The sequence below is a fragment of the Salvelinus alpinus genome, chromosome 2 (assembly GCF_045679555.1).
Source record: "Salvelinus alpinus chromosome 2, SLU_Salpinus.1, whole genome shotgun sequence".
Lineage (NCBI taxonomy): Eukaryota > Metazoa > Chordata > Actinopteri > Salmoniformes > Salmonidae > Salvelinus > Salvelinus alpinus.
Window position 1 is genome coordinate 74,853,658 of NC_092087.1, and position 20,153 is coordinate 74,873,810.

At 40.0% G+C, this 20,153-nt stretch overlaps 1 protein-coding gene across 2 annotated transcripts in view; it reads right to left on the minus strand.

Moving 5' to 3' along the window:
• LOC139567736 (VPS10 domain-containing receptor SorCS3-like) overlaps positions 1 to 20,153 on the minus strand; it is a 228,387-nt gene that overhangs the window by 87,552 nt on the left and 120,682 nt on the right. For both annotated transcript variants that reach the window (XM_071389195.1, XM_071389194.1), the window contains exon 3: positions 117 to 216. In XM_071389195.1, coding sequence (XP_071245296.1) covers positions 117 to 216 — 100 coding nt within the window. The remainder of the gene's footprint in view (positions 1 to 116; positions 217 to 20,153) is intronic.

The window sequence follows — 20,153 nt, forward strand, 5'->3', positions numbered from 1 at the left end:
AGTGAATGGACAATGAACAATTCAGTTCCACTTAACTCAACTAAATGTAATTAAGTCCTTCTGAGTCTTAGTCATTACTGTGTTATTGAAAATCACTCTTTTGAAGTTTGTCTTACCTTTCTCTTGTTGGATGGACAGACATACAGGTAACTCAGCACCGTCTTAGATCCCACTTTGTCATTCATCCTCTCATAGGTGGAGCCATAGTCTGTTGATCTGTAAATGAAAGAAATGTGTTTAGACTGAGAGAAATATATATATATTTTTATTTATTTACCTTTATTTAACCAGGTAGGCTAGTTGAGAACAAGTTCTCACTTACAACTGTGACCTGGCCAAGATAAAGAAAAGCAGTGCGACACAAACAACAATACAGAGTTACACATGGAATAAACAAGCGTACAGTCAATAACACAATAGAAAAAAAAAATAAAGTCTATATACAGTGTGTGCAAATGGCGTGAGGTGGTAAGGCAATAAATAGGCCATGGTAGCAAGTAATTACAATTTAGCAAATTACAGACAGACAGGCAGTCCAATGTATAGACAGACAGACGTACAGACTTATAGACAGTGGTTATGTACCAACACCTGCTTCCAACCACAACCACCTCTTAAGGTAGGTTTATGACCTAATTTAATGATCTTGGCTTTGAACCATGTCATGTGAAATAGCCCTGTTATTGTACATCTTACAGTACTTGGCTTTCTCACCCTTATTACTATAGGAATCTAGAGTGCTCAAGGGCCTTTGATTCTATAACATGCAAACTAAATATACCATGTTGCACAGAGCAAAAACCATTCCTGTGTTATAACACCAGCATAATGAAAGAGGTTAATCAGTCATTGATAGGTGCTAATGGAAACAAACCATTCACAGATGCCTGGGGGCCTAACACCTTTAGTAATTGATGACTACTTTGAAATGAAATGTGCAAAAACATGTGGATGTTGCCCGGAATCCAGGAGGCTGGGAAAATGTAGCAATAGGATTGAGCTGTTAGCTGACAGGCACGTGAACAGGTATGGCTCTACCTGTGCAGAGCACATGCCCCTTTGCCCTTTCAGTCTCCAAAGTGCCCTTTTCAGTGGAAGTATAATTTTGCCCCAACCCAATTTTTTGTTGGTTTTATACAATTTTTGTCGTTCTTGTTCTTCAAAATTCAAAAGGCACTCGCACATCTGAGCAATCTTTATTGCAGTTGCATGGTAAAAGTTGAACAAGATGAAGGAAAAAGGAAACCGCACACTGCTCTTGATAGTATCATTAATCTTTAATGAGTTTACATATCAGCCTCACGACCTTCGTCAGTGCTTTTGTGAGTTTTTCTAAATTAGCACTCTTATGTAGACCTAGCCCCACCCACATCCGTTCCACACATCGAAAGGGGTTGGAGGCGAAGGAAAAACAAATAAGTGCTACCAAATATAACAGTATGCATTTCATAAATATTCAAATAAAGTGTGTAAATAAGACGTATTCAACACGTCTGTAAAACCACAATGAGGACATAGCAAGTTGTATCATTGGGTACATCGTACGAAAAACATCAGAGTAATCTTAAGTAGGGACATAATTCATGTTCAAATTCACAACATAACATACATAGGCATTTCATCATTAAGTCCTTTAGGAAATAATGTCTGGAGGGGGAAAATCCAAAAACATTCTCTTTTACTCAGAGTATTATTAATAATACCACCTCCCCTGTATGATATCTTAACTTTCTCGATGCCTCAACATCTAAAAGGTAGAAATGTCATGCTTTAGGTGATTAAAATGTACTGCGACTGGATAATCCCTGTCGTTTCTCCTGATTTAACTTTTATGTTCACTAATTCTCTGTTTGAGAGGACGAGAGGTTTTACCTACATAGCACAGCCCACATGAACATTTAATAATGTAAATAACATGGGTGGTTGTCACGTTCTGACCTTAGTTCCTTTTTTATGTCTTTATTTTAGTTTGGTCAGGGCGTGAGTTGGGGTGGGCATTCTATGTTGTTTTTCTATGTTTCCTGTTGTAGTGTTTGTTTCACATTTCAGGACTGTTTCGGTTTTCGGTATTATTCACTTTGTTATTTTGTATTTTTCAGTGTTCAGTTTTAATAAACTAAAAATGGACACTTACCACGCTGCGTATTGGTCCGATCCTTGCTACTCCTCAGACGATGAGGACGAGAACTGTTACAGTGGTGGAACACGTAATAATGTCATTTATTTGGAACCGTTTTCCTGTACGTAAGTGGCAGAAATATTCACACTTCATCATATTGTTGCACTGTGCGCATCCTCTGCGTTTATAGCTACCATTTGGAAGAGGGCGTAAAAGGGCCTGGCTGATTTTAATTTGTGGCTGGTAGTTGGCATGAACAATTTAGCGTCTAAATTGCGTCCTCTCCTATACACAATAAGTCTTTATTTTTATTTTTTATTCAGCCGGCAAAACTGGGTCCGATGATAAAATATGCCAGTGTTTCTTGACCGCATCTCCCACTTTTCGCGAGTTCAAAGTATATGTGGTTATGAACATTACGGAGTGTTCTTTAGCTTTAGCGGGACTTTTTTGCAGCAGTCCATCTCGTGTTTTTCCCAATGCCAAATTAACTTCTTATGGCTGAAGGGGCAGTATTGAGTAGCTTGGATGAAAGGTGCCTATATCAAACGGCCTGCTCCTCAGTCATAGTTGCTAATATTTGCATACTATTATTAGTATTGGATAGAAAACACTCTAAAGTTTCTAAAACTGTTTGAATTATGTCTGTGAGATTAACAGAACTCATATTGGCAGGCAAAATCCTGAGTTGAAATCAAAACAGGAATTCAGAAATCTGAGCTTGTATGTATTCACCAGAGTCCCCAATGAAATCCCCTTGAGTTATGAATGATTGTGCACTGCCTAGGGGTTCCACTAGAGTTCAACCATCAATAGAAATTATATTGAGACTTCTATGATGTTGTGGGAGAGAATGATAGCAGAATCAGTCAGGTGTCCATCAAGCAGCCATTTTCTGATCATGCTTTTTCCTCATGGAAGTCACTTACATTCCATTGCTCACGAAGACAAGAAAGAATACTCCGGTTGCAACTTTATTGAAGCTATATGTTAAAAACATCCTAATGATTGATTCTGTACTTAGTTTGAAATGTTTCTTCGACCGGTAATATCACTTTCTGAAGTTTTTGTCCAATATAACGCTGACCAGAATTAGCGTTTGGATATGTAAACCAGACACACTAATAAAAGAAGGTATTTGGACATAAATAACGGATTTTTTCGAACAAAACAAACATTTATTGTGGACCTGGAATTCCTGGTGTGCTTTCTGATGTAGATCATCAAAGGTAAGGAAATATTTATCATATATTTTCTTGTTTATGTTGACGCCATCTTTGCGGCTGTGGTGTTTTACTTTTGAGCGCCGTCTCAGATTATAGCATGCATTTATTTTTCCGTAAAGTTTTTTTGTAATCTGACACAGCGGTTGCATTAAGGAGAGATATATCTATAGTTCCATGTGTATAACTTGTATTATCATCTATATTTATGAGTATTTCTGTTGAAACGATGTGGCTATGCAAAGTCACTTGATGTTTTTGCCACTAGTGAATCTAGTCGCCTCAATGTAAACTCAGATTTTTTGATATAAATATGAATTTAATCAAACAAAACATGCATGTATTGTGTAACATGAAGTCCTATGAGTGTCATCTCGAAGATTAGTGGTTCATTTTATCTCTATTCTGGTTTTTGTGAAGCTATCTTTAGCTGGAAAAAATGGCTGTGATTATTGTGGTTTTGTGGTGACCTAACATAATCGATTTTGCATAGCCACATCGTTTCAACAGAAATACTTATCATAAATGTAGATGATAATACAAGTTATACACATGGAATTATAGATATACCTCTCCTTAACTTCTTGGAACTATAGGGGGTGCTGTTCCGCATTAGCATATTTGGGTCTCCAAATTAAACTGCCTCGTGCTAAATTCTTGATCGTACAATATGCATATTATTGTTATTATTGGATAGAAAACACTTTCTAGTTTCTATAGCCGTTGGAATTTTGTCTCTGAGTGGTACAGAACATTATCTACAGCACTTTTCATGACAGGGGTCAGATTTCAGAAATTTTTACCCCTGATCTGGAGTCTGTTTTTAAGGCGACAGTGAATGCTATGAAGAAACCGACACTGCCTACGTCTTCCTCTGGGTGTCTGTACGTCATCACGTTTTGAATGGAGTCGATTGCACAATCACAGCCACTATAATACATGAAAACGTAGAAGTACCGCGCTCTCCCTGCATGCGTCATGCGCCAAATGGACATCAGACCTGCCTCCTTCCAAATCGTTTTTTAGAGAGTGATATTTCTCCGGTCATGTTTTCAGTCGTTATAGTTGTTAAAAACATCATAATGTAGTTAATTTGAACCGTTTTATAGCAATTTATATCCGTTTAGTGCGATTTTGAGGAATTTCTTTGTTGTGCACTCTGAAACTTTGGACACGTTTTGTGGTCCCGTTCGATCGTTAGTGGATATTTCGAAGGACAGAGGACATCTATCGACCAAAAGAAGATTACAACATAGAAAGGATACATTGCCCAAGAATCTGATGGAAGAACAGCTCAAAGTAAGCAATATTTAATATGATAAATCGTTGTTCTGTCGAAATATTTTAAACGCATATTTCGCCATTTTGTTTGTTATCGCGTCACTTGGCGAACCCTGTGTTGAAAAGTAAGGATAATTTTAAAAATGTAAGTCAGCGGTTGCATTAAGAACTAATTTGTCTTTCGATTCCTGTCAACCCTGTATTTTTTAGTCAAGTATATGATTAGCTTTCAATTAAACTAGATCACTCTGATAGATGACGTCAGACATATTGAGGCTTGATTTCCTAGTATTTTTATTGTGTAACCACGGTTTTGTATGGCTAAATATGCACCTTTTCGAACAAACTGTATATGTATGTTGTAAAATGATGTTACAGGAGTGTCATCGGAAGAATTCTGAGAAGGTTAGTGAAAAAATTAATATATTTTGGCGGTGATTACGTTATAGCGCTCTTTGGCTGGAATCGATGCTCTGGTAACGTTTTCACATGTGGTATGCTAACTTATCGATTTATTGTGTTTTCGCTGTAAAACGCTTAGAAAATCTGAAATATTGTCTGGAATCACAAGATCTGGGTCTTTCCATTGCTATGCTTTGTCTATTCTTATGAAATGTTTTATTAAGAGTAAATTGGTCATACACGTTGCTCTCTATAGTAATTCTAGTCGTCTTGTGATGGTAGGTGCAATTGTAAACTGTGATTTCTACCTGAAATATGCACTTTTTTATAACAAAACCTATCCTATACCATAAATATGTTATCAGACTGTCATCTGAAGAGGTTTTTTCTTTGTTAGTGGCTATCAATATCTTAGTTTAGCCGAATTGGTGATAGCACCTGAAGTAGTAAGAAACTGATGGAGTTAGAAAAGTGGTGTATTTTGCTAACGTGTTTAGCTAATAGATTTACATATTTTGTCTTCCCTGTAAAACATTTTAAAAATCTGAAATGGTGGCTTTATTCACAAGATCTGTATCTTTCATCTGGTGTCTTGGACTTGTGATTTAATGATATTTAGATGCTACTATCTACTTGTGAAGCTATGCTAGCTATGCTAATCAGTGTGTGGGGGGGTGAGGGGTGATCCCGGACCCGGGGTAGAGGCTCGTTAGAGGTTAATGCAACCGCTGTGTCAGATTTTTTTTTTTTTATTACAGAAAAAGCAAATCATGCAATAATCTGAGACGGAGCTCAGAACAATAGCCAAATTAGCCGCCATGTTGGGGTCAACAGAAACCAGAAAATACATGATAAATGTTTCCTTACCTTTGATGAACTTCATCAAAATGCAGTCCTAGGAATCCCAGGTCCACAATAAATGCTTGATTTGTTCGATAATGTCCGTTATTTTTGTCCTATTAGTTACTTTGGTTAGCGCGTTAGCGGTAAACAAATCCAAAGTCACAAAGCGCATCCACTATAACGTGACGAAATGTCCAAAAGTTCCGTAACAGTCAGTAGAAACATGTCAAACGATGTACTGAATCCATCTTTAGAATGTTGTTAACATACATCTTGAATAACGTTCCAACCGGAGAATTAGATTGACTTCAGAAGAGCGGTGGAACGGAGGTCCTCCTCATGTGAAGGCGCGTGTTCAATGCGTGGTCACCTTATGGCAGTGATTACTAATTCCTGTCTCCTTCGGCCCCCCTTCACATTAGAGTCATCAGAAAAAGTTATATTGACTGTTGACATCTAGTGGAAGGAAGTGAAAACTCATCAATATCTCGCTGTAATTTCAATGAGAGCTTGGTTGAAAATCTGCCACCTCAGAAACAATTCAAACAGGAAGTGGAACTTCTCAGGTTTTTGCCTACCATATGAGTTCTGTTATACTCACAGACATAATTCAAACAGTTTTAGAAACTTCAGAGTGTTTTCTATCCAATGCGAATAACAATATGCATATATTAGCAACTAGGACTGAGGAGCGGGTAGTTTACTATGGGCACCTCTGTGCACCTTTCATCCAAGCTACTCAATACTGCCCCTGCAGCCATAAGAAGTTAAGAGAAAGCTTGTTGGACACTAAGAAATCTTTGTTGTAGAGCATCAACACAAAATCCGGGGAGGGGCCAGCTGAGTATAAGACTGTATCATCTGCATATAAATGGATGAGAGCGCTTCCTACTACCTGAGCTATGTTGTTCATGTAAATTAAGAAGAGTGTGGGACCTAGGATCGAGCCTTGGGATGCTCCCTTGGTGACAGGCAGTGGCTGAGACAGCATATTTTCTGACTTCATACACTGCACTCTTTGAGAGAAGTAGTTAGCAAACCAGACCCCTCAGAGACCCCTCAGAGACAACGAGCGATGGAGAGGAACCAGAATCACTGCCCGGCCATCCCGAGTTCATCGGGCCAGTCAATTTCGCATTCCTGCAGAATTTTTGAGCATGTCAAATTCGTGATGGTAAATGCCCATTGAAACATATTGCAAATGGACAGCCGTGCGCCTGGTGATTGGAACAGGTTACCAGGAGCACATTTTTAAAAAGGTTTTTATTGCCTTTAGGGGGGTGCAAGGGGTTCACGGTTGGGTAGGGAGCACCCCCATCCGTGCCTATCCAATCCTGTTCATTTTGGACGCTTTTCAAAAGATCGTTACAAACAACAGAGTCCCACTTCTCCCTCATCATACATGACAAATAGACCATCTAGGTTGATTCATGGCTTAACATAGTGCTATACAGTGGGGAGAACAAGTATTTGATACACTGCCGATTTTGCAGGTTTTACTACTTACAACGCATGTAGAGGTCTGTCATTTTTATCATAGGTACACTTCAACTGTGAGAGACGGAATCTAAAACAAAAATCCAGAAAATCACATTGTATGATTTTTAAGTAATTCATTTGCATTTTATTGCATGACATAAGTATTTGATACATCAGAAAAGCAGAACTTAATATTTGGTACAGAAACCTTTGTTTGCAATTACAGAGATCATACGTTTCCTGTAGTTCTTGACCAGGTTTGCACACACTGCAGCAGGGATTTTGGCCCACTCCTCCCTCCAGACCTTCTCCAGATCCTTCAGGTTTCGGGGCTGTCGCTGGGCAATACGGACTTTCAGCTCCCTCCAAAGATTTTCTATTGGGTTCAGGTCTGGAGACTGGCTAGGCCACTCCAGGACCTTGAGATGCTTCTTACGGAGCCACTCCTTAGTTGCCCTGGCTGTGTGTTTCGGGTCGTTGTCATGCTGGAAGATTCAGCCACGACCCATCTTCAATGCTCTTACTGAGGGAAGGAGGTTGTTGGCCAAGATCTCGCGATACATGGCCCCATCCATCCTCCCCTCAATACGGTGCAGTCGTCCTGTCCCCTTTGCAGAAAAGCATCCCCAAAGAATGATGTTTCCACCTCCATGCTTCACGGTTGGGATGGTATTCTTGGGGTTGTACTCATCCTTCTTCTTCCTCCAAACACGGCGAGTGGAGTTTAGACCAAAAAGCTCTATTTTTGTCTCATCAGACCACATGACCTTCTCCCATTCCTCCTCTGGATCATCCAGATGGTCATTGGCAAACTTCAGACGGGCCTGGACATGCGCTGGCTTGAGCAGGGGGACCTTGCGTGCGCTGCAGGATTTTAATCCATGATAGCGTAGTGTGTTACTAATGGTTTTCTTTGAGACCGTGGTCCCAGCTCTCTTCAGGTCATTGACCAGGTCCTTCCGTGTAGTTCTGGGCTGATCCCTCACCTTCCTCATGATCATTGATGCCCCACGAGGTGAGATCTTGCATGGAGCCCCAGACCGAGGGTGATTGACCGGCATCTTGAACTTCTTCCATTTTCTAATAATTGCGCCAACAGTTGTTGCCTTCTCACCAAGCTGCTTGCCTATTGTCCTGTAGCCCATCCCAGCCTTGTGCAGGTCTACAATTTTATCCCTGATGTCCTTACACAGCTCTCTGGTCTTGGCCATTGTGGAGAGGTTGGAGTCTGTTTGATTGAGTGTGTGGACAGGTGTCTTTTATACAGGTAACGAGTTCAAACAGGTGCAGTTAATACAGGTAATGAGTGGAGAACAGGAGGGCTTCTTAAAGAAAAACTAACAGGTCTGTGAGAGCCGGAATTCTTACTGGTTGGTAGGTGATCAAATACTTATGTCATGCAATAAAATGCAAATTAATTACTTAAAAATCATACAATGTGATTTTCTGGATTTTTGTTTTAGATTCCGTCTCTCACAGTTGAAGTGTACCTATGATAAGAATTACAGACCTCTACATGCTTTGTAAGTAGGAAAACCTGCAAAATCGGCAGTGTATCAAATACTTGTTCTCCCCACTGTATATCATTTGGGCAGTATAAATGCCATTTGGACATGGTTCATTGACTTTTGGGTTTGGAAACCGACTTCCTATGATCGTACATGGCAAATGAACATAACATCCTGATTTGGCACTTTCAATACTTTCATATTGCATTTGGACATTTCTTACGGCATTTGGCAATGGTTCACTGATTTTTGACTTGGACTTTTGACTTCCTATGAAATCATATTGCAAAAGGACAAAACATATGCCTTATGGACAAGTAAAAAAATATGACAATAAAATATGACAAAAGTATGTTCATACACTTCTTATACATGTATAATTGACAAAAAAATCGAAAGAATTTCGAAAAACGGTCCGGAAAGCAGATAAGTTTTTGATTCTTTTTTTAATTTTCAAAATTTGACCCTTGGGTCTTGACTTGATGTGCATTTACAATATGAAAATTTACTGCGGAGCGCGCTCGCCATCTATTGGATTTTTGCTGTGTGACACTTGGCATTTGCCATATGACATTTGCCATAAGCTTTGAATGAAATGCCGGCCATTTGAGTGGTATTGGACATCGTGTATATGTTTCGTACGGTGCCAATAAGCTCCCACTCATTTTTGTCCATTTCAGGGGAGTATTCCCTTACATTCACACAAGAAGATGCCAACAAGATTCTATTCCCTACCTCCAACACGGACAACCCATTTCCGCACTCGACTGTCGAACTTAAAATCCAACTCCAGAGACTCAGAGAGAAAGAAACGTGTTTATTCCTGCATGGCACCACTCTTAGCGAGTATTGGCACAACAAGCGCATTCCAAGAGGACTGAGAATACAGAGGAGCCAACAATAGGTAAAAACAACAAAACTTTCATTCAGAAATGGGGTGAAATCATCAACAAATGTTCTTTAGATTTAATGCTATTAATCGTTGAACATGTGTTGAAGGAAGTAAAACAAGTTGAAGTTAAGAATAGCGAACATTAGGTTATAATGAAGGAGATTCTAGGCCCAAATTTAACAGCCATAGACAACACGATCACCAGTCCATTGAGAAATACAGAGACTTTCTACAAGCAACAAAGATCAGCGAGATACAGATGACTACCAGCTCAACCAGGTGTACGCATGGGAAGGCCCAAGGACAGGAGCACGGAGAGGCCGACGTAGGGATGCACCACTGATCGGTGGAAGCAGATACGCAGCAGCGGGAGAACATGGAAACTTGGACACAGAGGCATCCACTGAGAGCAAATTCCCTACAGACAGTGACTCCAGCTACCATGGCACACAGTCTGTTTTTTTAGCCCGGAAGCAGCACAAGTATCCACAAAAAAAAAAAAACGATGTAGGAGAAGCATGCGGTCGAGGAGGAGACCAGGAACACAGGCCGTGGACACGGAGGTACAGCAGGACGAGGTAATTAACCTCTCCAAAAAAGGCCTTACCTTCTCTGCGCACGGATCCCTTTTACGGGATCATTTTCCTAAACAACCGCTGATTTGCAGTGCGCAAAATATTACTAAAAATATTAATAATCATGCAATCACAAGTGAAATAAAACAAAACACAGCTTAGCTTGTTGTTAACCTACCTATCGTGTCAGATTTTGAAAATATGCTTTACAGAGAAAGAAATCCAAGCTTTTGTGAGTGTATCAATCAATGCTAGAACAGCTAGCCCCAAATTAGCATGGACACGAAAGTCAGAAAAGCAATCAAATTAATCGCTTACCTTTGATAATCTTTGGATGTTTGCACTCACGAGACTCCCAGTTACACAATAAATGTTATTTTTGTTCGATAAATATTACTTTTATAACCAAAAAACGCCATTTGGGTTGCGCGTTATGTTCAGAAAACCAAAGCCTCCTTCCGTTCGACGAACATTCCAAAAAGTATCCGTAATGGTCGTAGAAACATGTCAAATGTTTTTTATAATCAATCCTCAGGTTGTTTTTAACTTCTTATGGGTGAAGTCCCGTTAACGGGATCGATATGACAACAGCCAGTCGAAGTGACTGGTTGATGCTTATTTATGAAACCCTCTAAGAGCTCACTCCCCCCTATCTGAGATATCTACTGCAGCCCTCATCCTCCACATACAACACCCGTTCCGCCAGTCACATTCTGTTCAAAGTCCCCAAAGCACACACATCCCTGGGTCGCTCCTCTTTTCAGTTTGCTGCAGCTATCAACTGGAACGAGCTGCAATAAACACTCAAACTGGACAGTTTTATCTCAATCTCTTCATTCAAAGAATCAGTCATGGACACTCTTACTGACAGTTTTGGCTGCTTTGTTTGATGTATTGTTGTCTCTACCTTCTTGACCTTTGTACTGTTGACTGTGCCCAATAATGTTTGTACCATGTTTTGTGCTGCTACCATGTTGTTGTTATGTTGTGTTGCTACCATGCTGTGTTGTCATGTGTTGCTGCCTTGCTATGTTGTTGTCTTAGGTCTCTCTTTATGTAGTGTTGTGTTGTCTCTCTTGTTGTGATGTGTGCTTTGTCATATATTTATATATATTTTTTTTATATATTTTTTTTAACCCAGGCCCCAATACCCACAGGAGGCATTTTGCCTTTTGGTAGGCCTTTATTGTAATTAAGTATTTGTTCTTAACTGACTTGCCTAGTTATATAACGGTTAAATAAAAAAATAACAAATATATATATATATATTTTATATTTTATTTTCATAGTAAAGAAGGTAGTTATTCAAGGTAAATAAGAGTGCTTGAAGCAGTTTAATCAACCATTCCAATTGTACACAGTTTGAGGCAAGAGCAAACATCTCTCATATCCTAGAGTTAAACTCTCATTTACTAGGAGCTTCAATCCAATAACTTTCTTTTCCAAGCAATGCAAGGCAGTTACTTCAGAATACAATACACCTACAGCGAAAGAGATTAGTATCTAAGTACTAAGTAATACTGTTCTGTTAACGTAAACACTGATGGGTAATATACTGCAAAAAGGAAAAACAGAGTGAGGCTGAATCTTTTTTGAAGATTTATGTAGAGAGTTTTCGTAAATACTAAAGCCATGTACCTCATACTGCAGATTGCTGAACATGTAACATGTATATGTAACAGTCCAGGGGAATACCAGAATCCCGGATGTTCAGTGACCAGAAATCGCATTAGGCATTGTTGTGAGGCTTTGCCAGATGGCTGCATGTAAAGCAGAACAATTAAGTGGTTGGTGTACACAGGCACTGTGTGGAGACCAGGCTCTGGGGAGAGAGGAAAAAGCCCAGTGCTTGAAATCCGAGAGTGGGACCAAACTCCCTAACCAAATCACCTCAGTCTGTCATAACACACAAAACAAAAGAGATAAAGACTGGGGTGTTCAGGAGCACAACCGACTCAGAGGTCCAATTCCTGTATTGATCCAGCAGGGAAACTGAAGGTTGGTGATCTGTCTTGCACTTCTAGCTGACATACTGAGGTCTCTCTTGGTCTCTTGCATCTGACTTGGCTGGCAGCTGACCAAACCAAAGAGATAGTAACTGGGTGCTAGCATAACTAAGACACCAAACACACTAGCCATGGAGTAAAAAATTGACAAACCAGTTAAAAAATGTGACATGGTCGGGCTGTTGGGGTCAGAAGTGGATTAACAAAAAGGAACAACTTTACCTGACATTGCAACTGTGAGAGAGAGATGAGAAATAACAGGAAAGTTCTTAGCTGAAGACCCCGAGGCAAGATCAAGCCTACAGGCTCTAAACATGATATTTCCTCTGATTGATATGCTTAAACATTATTCTGAATGAAGCCCAGGCATCCAGTCTTAAAGGGGTCTGAACACAACGTCTGAACCCACTATGAAACATTTCTACAGCTATCGTTTGAGTTTCCCGCAGGGGAATGACAGCTGCCATATGGGTCCAAACACCAGATCCAAGACCCTGATGAATCTGGATGGATGGATGCTGAGACCTCTGGACGACATGGGAAATGAGAGTTTAGCAACTGAGATTTGGTTGGCAGAGGCAAACCGCAATGGGCATGTGTGAGATGCTGGAATAAAAAGTGTTTTAAATTTAACAAGAAGAAAACCATCTCTACCCTTTTGAAAAACAACTTAGAGAAATGCAGTCAACAGAGAGAATGTGGTCGAAAATGTTCTGCAGAGTCGGGGGCCCATAAAGAAACAGTAAACCGATAATAAGGCTTACAGTAAAAGGGAGTGTGATAGCACATTGTCTCAGGCTAATCTAAACCCTTAATATACACCATTAACAATCACATCTCCGGGATAAATCACAAGAACCTCCCATTAGCAAACTGACGTCATTTTGAGTTCAGAGACATTAGCTGAGCTGAAAGTTTTATGATGACTGTGAAAGTCCATTCCGCTAGCGTTTACACGCCAAAGAGAAACAGAGAGAGAGAAAGAAAGGGAGGAGAAAATGAAGAGGGAGGAAAAAGAATGAAGAGAATGCATCAGTAAAGGAAGGTGTCGAGAGCAAAGGCAGCAAATTTAGCTGTTTATAACCTCTGCTGCCCTCAGCATACTGTCACGTTCTGACCATAGTTCTTGTGTGTTTTGCTTGTTTTAGTGTTGGTCAGGACGTGAGCTGGGTGGGCATTCTATGTTGTGTGTCTAGTTTGTCTGTTTCTATGTTTGGCCTAATATGGTTCTCAATCAGAGGCAGGTGTTTTGTGTTGTCTCTGATTGAGAATCATATATAGGTGGCTTGTTTTGTGTTGGGGTTTGTGGGTGGTTGTTTCCTGTCTTTGTGTTTTCTCTGCACCAGATAGGGCTGTATCGGTTTGCCACATTTGTTATTTTGTATCATGTTAAGTGTTCACTGTTTATCTATTTATTAAACATGTTGAGCACTGGCTACGCTGTGTGTTGGTCCGATCCCTGTTACACCCTCTCTTCTCGTGAAGAGAGGGAAGGCTGCCGTTGCACATACCTTATCTCAGAAAGGGGACAAGCATTGTACAAGCTGTCATAGTGTTTATCTGTTGGAACATTTACACAACGCAGAGGCATTCAGACACACACACACACACCTGTCACCCCTAAGGTACATTAGCTGCAGCAAAATCTCTCCTCTAATAACAGAATCCATTGAAGCATAATTGAAAATTACTTTTGGAGAATTGCCACATTAAGGGTACAGAAAGATATTTGCAGGTGTAGTAGGAGGGTGGATACTCAAGCGTGAATGAATAAAAGCACCCCCTAAATGTATTATTACTATTTGTCAAGTGTTACTGAGCACAGTGCGGAGGTGAAAAGCTATACGACAGGAATGTTTCAATCTCCCAATGTACCTAACCTTAACTTTCATGAAACTGTATGCATTTAACAACCAAGAGTGAGCAGAAGATACAGCATGTGTCATAAGTTACTGGACACAGGGGGAAAACTATGAGACGTGAAAGTTTAAATCTCACTATGGACCTAAGTAATTCTTTCATGGTACTTTAAGCATGGCCTTCATGGCATGAATGCGTGTCACTGGCTTCATTCACACATGCACTCTTGAAGTGCTTTGAAGAACTATAGCGGAAGAAACGCTGACATTTGGAGGATGTTTTTAAGTGACCTCACATACTGTCTCGTGGATATCTCTGTCACGTTCAACATTCCTCTTTCACTCCTGACTGTGCATCTTCAACCTTCTTAGCTTGACCTCGTGTTCTCCCCTGTTCTCTACATTCCAGAAAGCTCTTTTCCAGAATAAATCTTTAAATAAACATATAAAAGTTTGAGATTCTCCCTCCAGGCGTGAGAATTTTTCGAAGAGGTTGAAGCGAGCTTTTTAGGTCACACCGAGACAAATCCACTAGCGAGTCAGCGACATCGGCCTTTTCTCCGCTCATCACCAAGCATCAGCACTGACCTGAAATGCAATGGTGTTGACTCATTGTGTGATCACCTCAGAAACTCTTCTGACCTGACAACACCTTAACACGCGTTCTGCCCTTTCCTCACAATGGATCGCAGATGTCCTGTGTGACTTGGTGGAGTCACGCTTGGGTCAGGGCTCAGCAACAGGCTTTGGGGTATATTCTTCAGGTGGGATCTTTGCTCTGGCTGGGCAGATACGGCATGAGCACAACTGATTCCCATTCATTATTTAGAGCTAGAGGAAGCTGAGGCCAGTAGATTAAATAACGTTTTTCATTTTCTTATGTAATGTACAGGTAACTGCCAAAATAATTGAAACATTTGAGTAAATAAGGGATACAAAGTCTATTGAAAGCAGGTGCTTCCACACGGTTGTGTTTCCACACAGGTGCTTCCACATTCTTTTTCTGTGTGCACTTTAGCATTAGCGATGATTGTACGGAATCTAGCCAGGCCTTCCAAAGCCATGTCATAATGAATGAGGGGCCACAAACGCACTCTTGATTTACAGTGCATTCGGAGAAAATATTCAGACCCCTTCCATTTTTCCACATGTTGTTACTATTGTACAGCACACTCTATTACTTATACAACTAATGTAAGAGCAGGACACGAGACAGGAGTAAAAACGAACGTGGGCATTGATTAATACGTTTCACAGGACAAAACATTCCAAGCATTCCAATGTAGTACAGGGGGGTGTTACAGGTGCCCTAAAGGGACAAACTGTAATATCAATTCACAACAGTTACATTACAGGCCTATTCTAAAATTGATTAATTTCATTTTTTTCTCATCAATCTGCACACAATACTCCATAATGACAAAGTGAAAACTAGTTTAGACATTTTTGCAAATGTATTAAAAATAACAAACAGAAATACCTTATTTACATAAGTATTCAGACCCTTTGCTATGAGACTCGAAATTGAGCTCAGGTGCATCCTGTTTCCATTGATCATCGTTGAGATGTTTCTACAACTTGACCTGTGGTAAATTGACTTGATTGGACATGATTTGAAAAGGTACACACCTGCATATACAGTTGGATGTTAACATACAGCCTAATACATTTATGCTCAGTTTTTCACAATTCCTGACATTTAATCCTAGTAGAAATGTCATGTTTTTAGGTCAGTTAGGATCAACACTTTATTTTTTGAATGTGAAATGTCAGATAAACAGTAGAGGGAATGATTTATTTAAACTTTTATTTATTTATTCACATTCCCAGTGGGTCAGAAGTTTACATACACTCAATTAGTATTTAAATTGTTTAACTTGGGTAAAACGTTTCAGGTAGCCTTCCACAAGCTTCCCACAAAAAGATGGGGGAATTTTGGCCCATTCCTCTTGACAGAGCTGGTGTAACTGAGTCAGGTTGTAGGCCTCCTTGTTCGCACATGCTTTTTCAGTTCTGCCCTCAACTTATCTGTAGGATTGAGGATTGAGGGCTTTGTGATGGTCACTCCAATACCTTGAATGTGTTGTCCTTAAGACATTTTTCCACAACTTTGGAAGTATGCTTGGGGTCATTGTCCATTTGGAAGACCCATTTGCGACCAAGCTTTAAAAACTTCTTGTCACTATAGGGGGTGCTGTTTCAACTTTGTAAAATATCGTCCCCAAATTAAACTGCCTCGTACTCAATTCTTGCTCGTACAATATGCATATTATTATTACTATTGGATAGAAAACACTCTCTAGTTTCTAAAACCGTTTGAATTATATCTGTGAGTTAAACAGAACTTGAGTTGGAGCAATTTTCCTGTGAGGAAGTGAGAAGTCTGAAATCATGCAGGCTGTTCTGAGGTCGGTTTATTAATTTGCCTGTCTTCTATTGGTTGAGATGCACTGCATACGCCTTCCCCTGGATGTCAGCAAATAGTGAGAATTGGAATGGAGTTGCTAGGCAGATCTGAGGCCTTATAAATAGGCACGGGACGTGATGTCCTCTCTTTCCTTCGTTCGCCATGACGCAAGGCAGACCTCAGGATGGCGTTCTAGAAAGCTCCCGTTATAGCCCTTAGATATATCCGGCTCTGATTTTATTCGATATAGGTGTTAGAAACATCATAACGTAGTTATTTTAAACCGAGTTATTTCAGTTTATGTGAGTATATTGCGATTTTCGAAATGTTCTTTGTGCTGCGCAATAGTGAGTTGGGCACATCTTCGCCACATGGCTAATGTTTACAGCTAATTCCAAAGTTGAAGGCGACAATCCACAACCGAGCAACGATTCTTTTGGACAAAGGACAACTTGCCCAAGATTCTGATGGAAGCTCATCAAAAAGTAAGAACTATTTATGATGTTAATTCTTGTTCTGTGGAAAAATTTAAAATGATTATTCCTCCATTCAATTCGGTTGATGTCTCGCTATAACGCACCCTGTATGTCGTAGTAACGTTAATTTAAAAATCTAACACAGCGGTTGCATTAAGAACTAATGTATCTTTCATTTGCTGTCCAACCTGTATTTTTTAGTCAAGTTTATGATTATTTATTGATTAGATTAGGTGCCTCTCCAAGATGGCGCCGGCCAGATTGCCTGAAATGTTGCTACTAATCACATTGTATAACCACGATTTGTGCTGCTAAATATGCACATTTTCGAACAAAACCTATATGCATTGTGTAATATGATGTTACAGGACTGTCATCTGATGAAGTATATCAAGGTTAGTCAAATTATATATCTTTTGCTGGATTGTTACGATCGCTAACCTTTGCTGCTGGTAAATTGCTTGTGTTTCTGGCTATTGTGGTAAGCTAATATAATGCTATATTGTGTTTTCGCTGTTAAACACTTAAAAAATCTGAAATATTGGCTGGATTCACAAGATGTTGGGCTTTCATTTGCTGTACGCTGTGTATTTTTCAGAAATGTTTTATGATGAGTATTTAGGTATTTGACCTTGGTCACTGTAATTATTCTGGCTGCTTCAGTGCTATTTCAGATTGCAGCTGCAATGTAGAACTGTGATTTATACCTGAAATATGCACATTTTTCTAACAAAACATATGCTATACAATAAATATGTTATCAGACTGTCATCTGATGAAGTTGTTTCTTGGTTAGTGACTATTTATATCTTTATTTGGTCAATTAGTGATGGCTACCTATGCAGGAAAAAAATGGTGGAAAACAAAAGTTGTGTCTTTTGCTATGGTGGTTAGCTAATAGAAATACATATTGTGTCTTCCCTGTAAAACATTTAAAAAATCGGAAATGATGGCTGGATTCACAAGATCTGTATCTTTCATTTGGTGTCTTGGACTTGTGATTTCATGAACATTTTATTATATGATATCCCTGTAGCTTTAGGCTAGGCTATGCTAGTCTGCTTTTTTGATGGGGGGATCCCGGATCCGGGTTTGTGACTCGTTAGAGGTTAACTTCCTGACTGATGTCTTGAGATATGTTGCTTCAATATATCCACATAATTTTCTCTCCTCATGATGCCATCTATTTTGTGAAGTGCACCAGTCCCTCCTGCAGCAAAGCACCCCCACAACATGATGCTGCCACCCCCGTGCTTCACGGTTGGGATGGTGTTTTTCAGCTTGCAAGAGTCCCCCTTTCTCCTCCAAACATAATGATGGTCATCATGGCCAAACAGTTCTATTTCTCCAAAAAGTACGATCTTTGGCCACATAGGAATCGTTTTACTGTGGATATAAATACTTTTGTACCTGTTTCCTCCAGCATCTTCACAAGGTCCTTTGCTGTTGCTCTGGGATTGATTTGCACTTTTCGCACCAAAGTACGTTCATCTCTAGGAGACAGAATGCGTCTCCTTCCTGAGCAGTATGACGGCGCGGTCCAATGGTGTTTATACTTCAAATCTAATTTTATTTGTCAAATACAAATGCTTAGCAGATGTTAATGCGAGTGTAGCAAAATGCTTGTGCTTCTTGTTCTGACCATGCAGTAATATCTAACAAGTTATCGAACAATTGCATAACAACTACCTTATACACACAAGTGTAAAGGAATGAATAAGAATATGTACATAAAAATATATGGATGAGCGATGGCCGAACGGCATAAGCAAGATTCAGTAGATGGTATAGAGTACAGTATATACATATGAGATGAGTAATGTAGGGTATGTAAACATTATATAAAGTGGCATTGTTAAAAGTGTCTAGTGATACATTTACATCCAATTTTTTATTATTAATAAAGTGGCTAGAGATGAGTCAGTATGTTGGCAGCAGCCACTCAATGTTAGTCATGGCTGTTTAACCAACAGTCCCCGCTTTGATGCACCTGTACTGACCTCGCCTTCTGGATGACAGCGGGGTGAACAGACAGTGGTACGGGTGGTTATTGTCCTTGATGATCTTTTTGGCCTCCCTGTGACATCGGGTGGTGTAGGTGTCCTGGAGGGCAGGTAGTTCGCCCCCAGTGATGCGTTGTGCAGGCCTCACTACCCTCTGGAAAGCCTTACGGTTTTGGGCGGAGCAGTTGCCGTACCAGGCGGTGATACAGCCCGACAGGATGCTCTCGATTGTGCATCTGTAAAACTTGTGTACTATTGTTTGTACAGATGAACGTGGTACCTTCAGGCATTTGGAAATGTCTCCCAAGGATGAACCAGACATTTGGAGGTCTACAATTTTTTTTCTGAGGTCTTGGCTGATTTATTTTGATTTTCCCATGATGTCAAGCAAAGAGGCACTGAGTTTGAAGGTAGGCCTTGAAATACATCCACAGGTACACCTACAATTGACTCAAATGATGTCAATTAGCCAATCAGAAGCTTCTAAAGCTATGACATCATTTTCTGGAATTTGCCAAGCTGTTTATATGCACAGTCAACTTAGTGTATGTCAACATCTGACCCACTGGAATTGTGATACAGGGAATTATAAGTTAAATAATCTGTCAGTAAACAATTGTTTGGAAAAATTACTTGTGTCATGCAAAAAGTAGATATACTAACTGACTTGCCAAAACTATAGTTTTGTAACAAGAAATGTGTGTAGTGGTTGAAAAATGAGTTTAATGACTCCAACCTAAGTGTATGTAAACTTCCGACTTCAACTGTTTAAGGTACAAGCTATGCGGTTGAAGGAATTGTCCATAGAGCTCCGAGACAGGATTGTGCTGAGACACAGATCTGGGAAAGGGTACCAAAAAATGTCTACAGCATTGAAGGTCCCCAAGAACACATTCTTAAATGAAAGACGTTTGGAACCACCAAGACCCTTCCAAATGCTGGCTGCCCGGCCAAACTGAGCAATCGGGAGGGACCGGGCCTTGGTCAGGGAGGTTACCACGAACCCCATGGTCACTCTTATAGAGCTCCAGAGTTGCTCTGGGGAGATGGGAGAACCTTCCAGAAGGACAAGCATCTCTG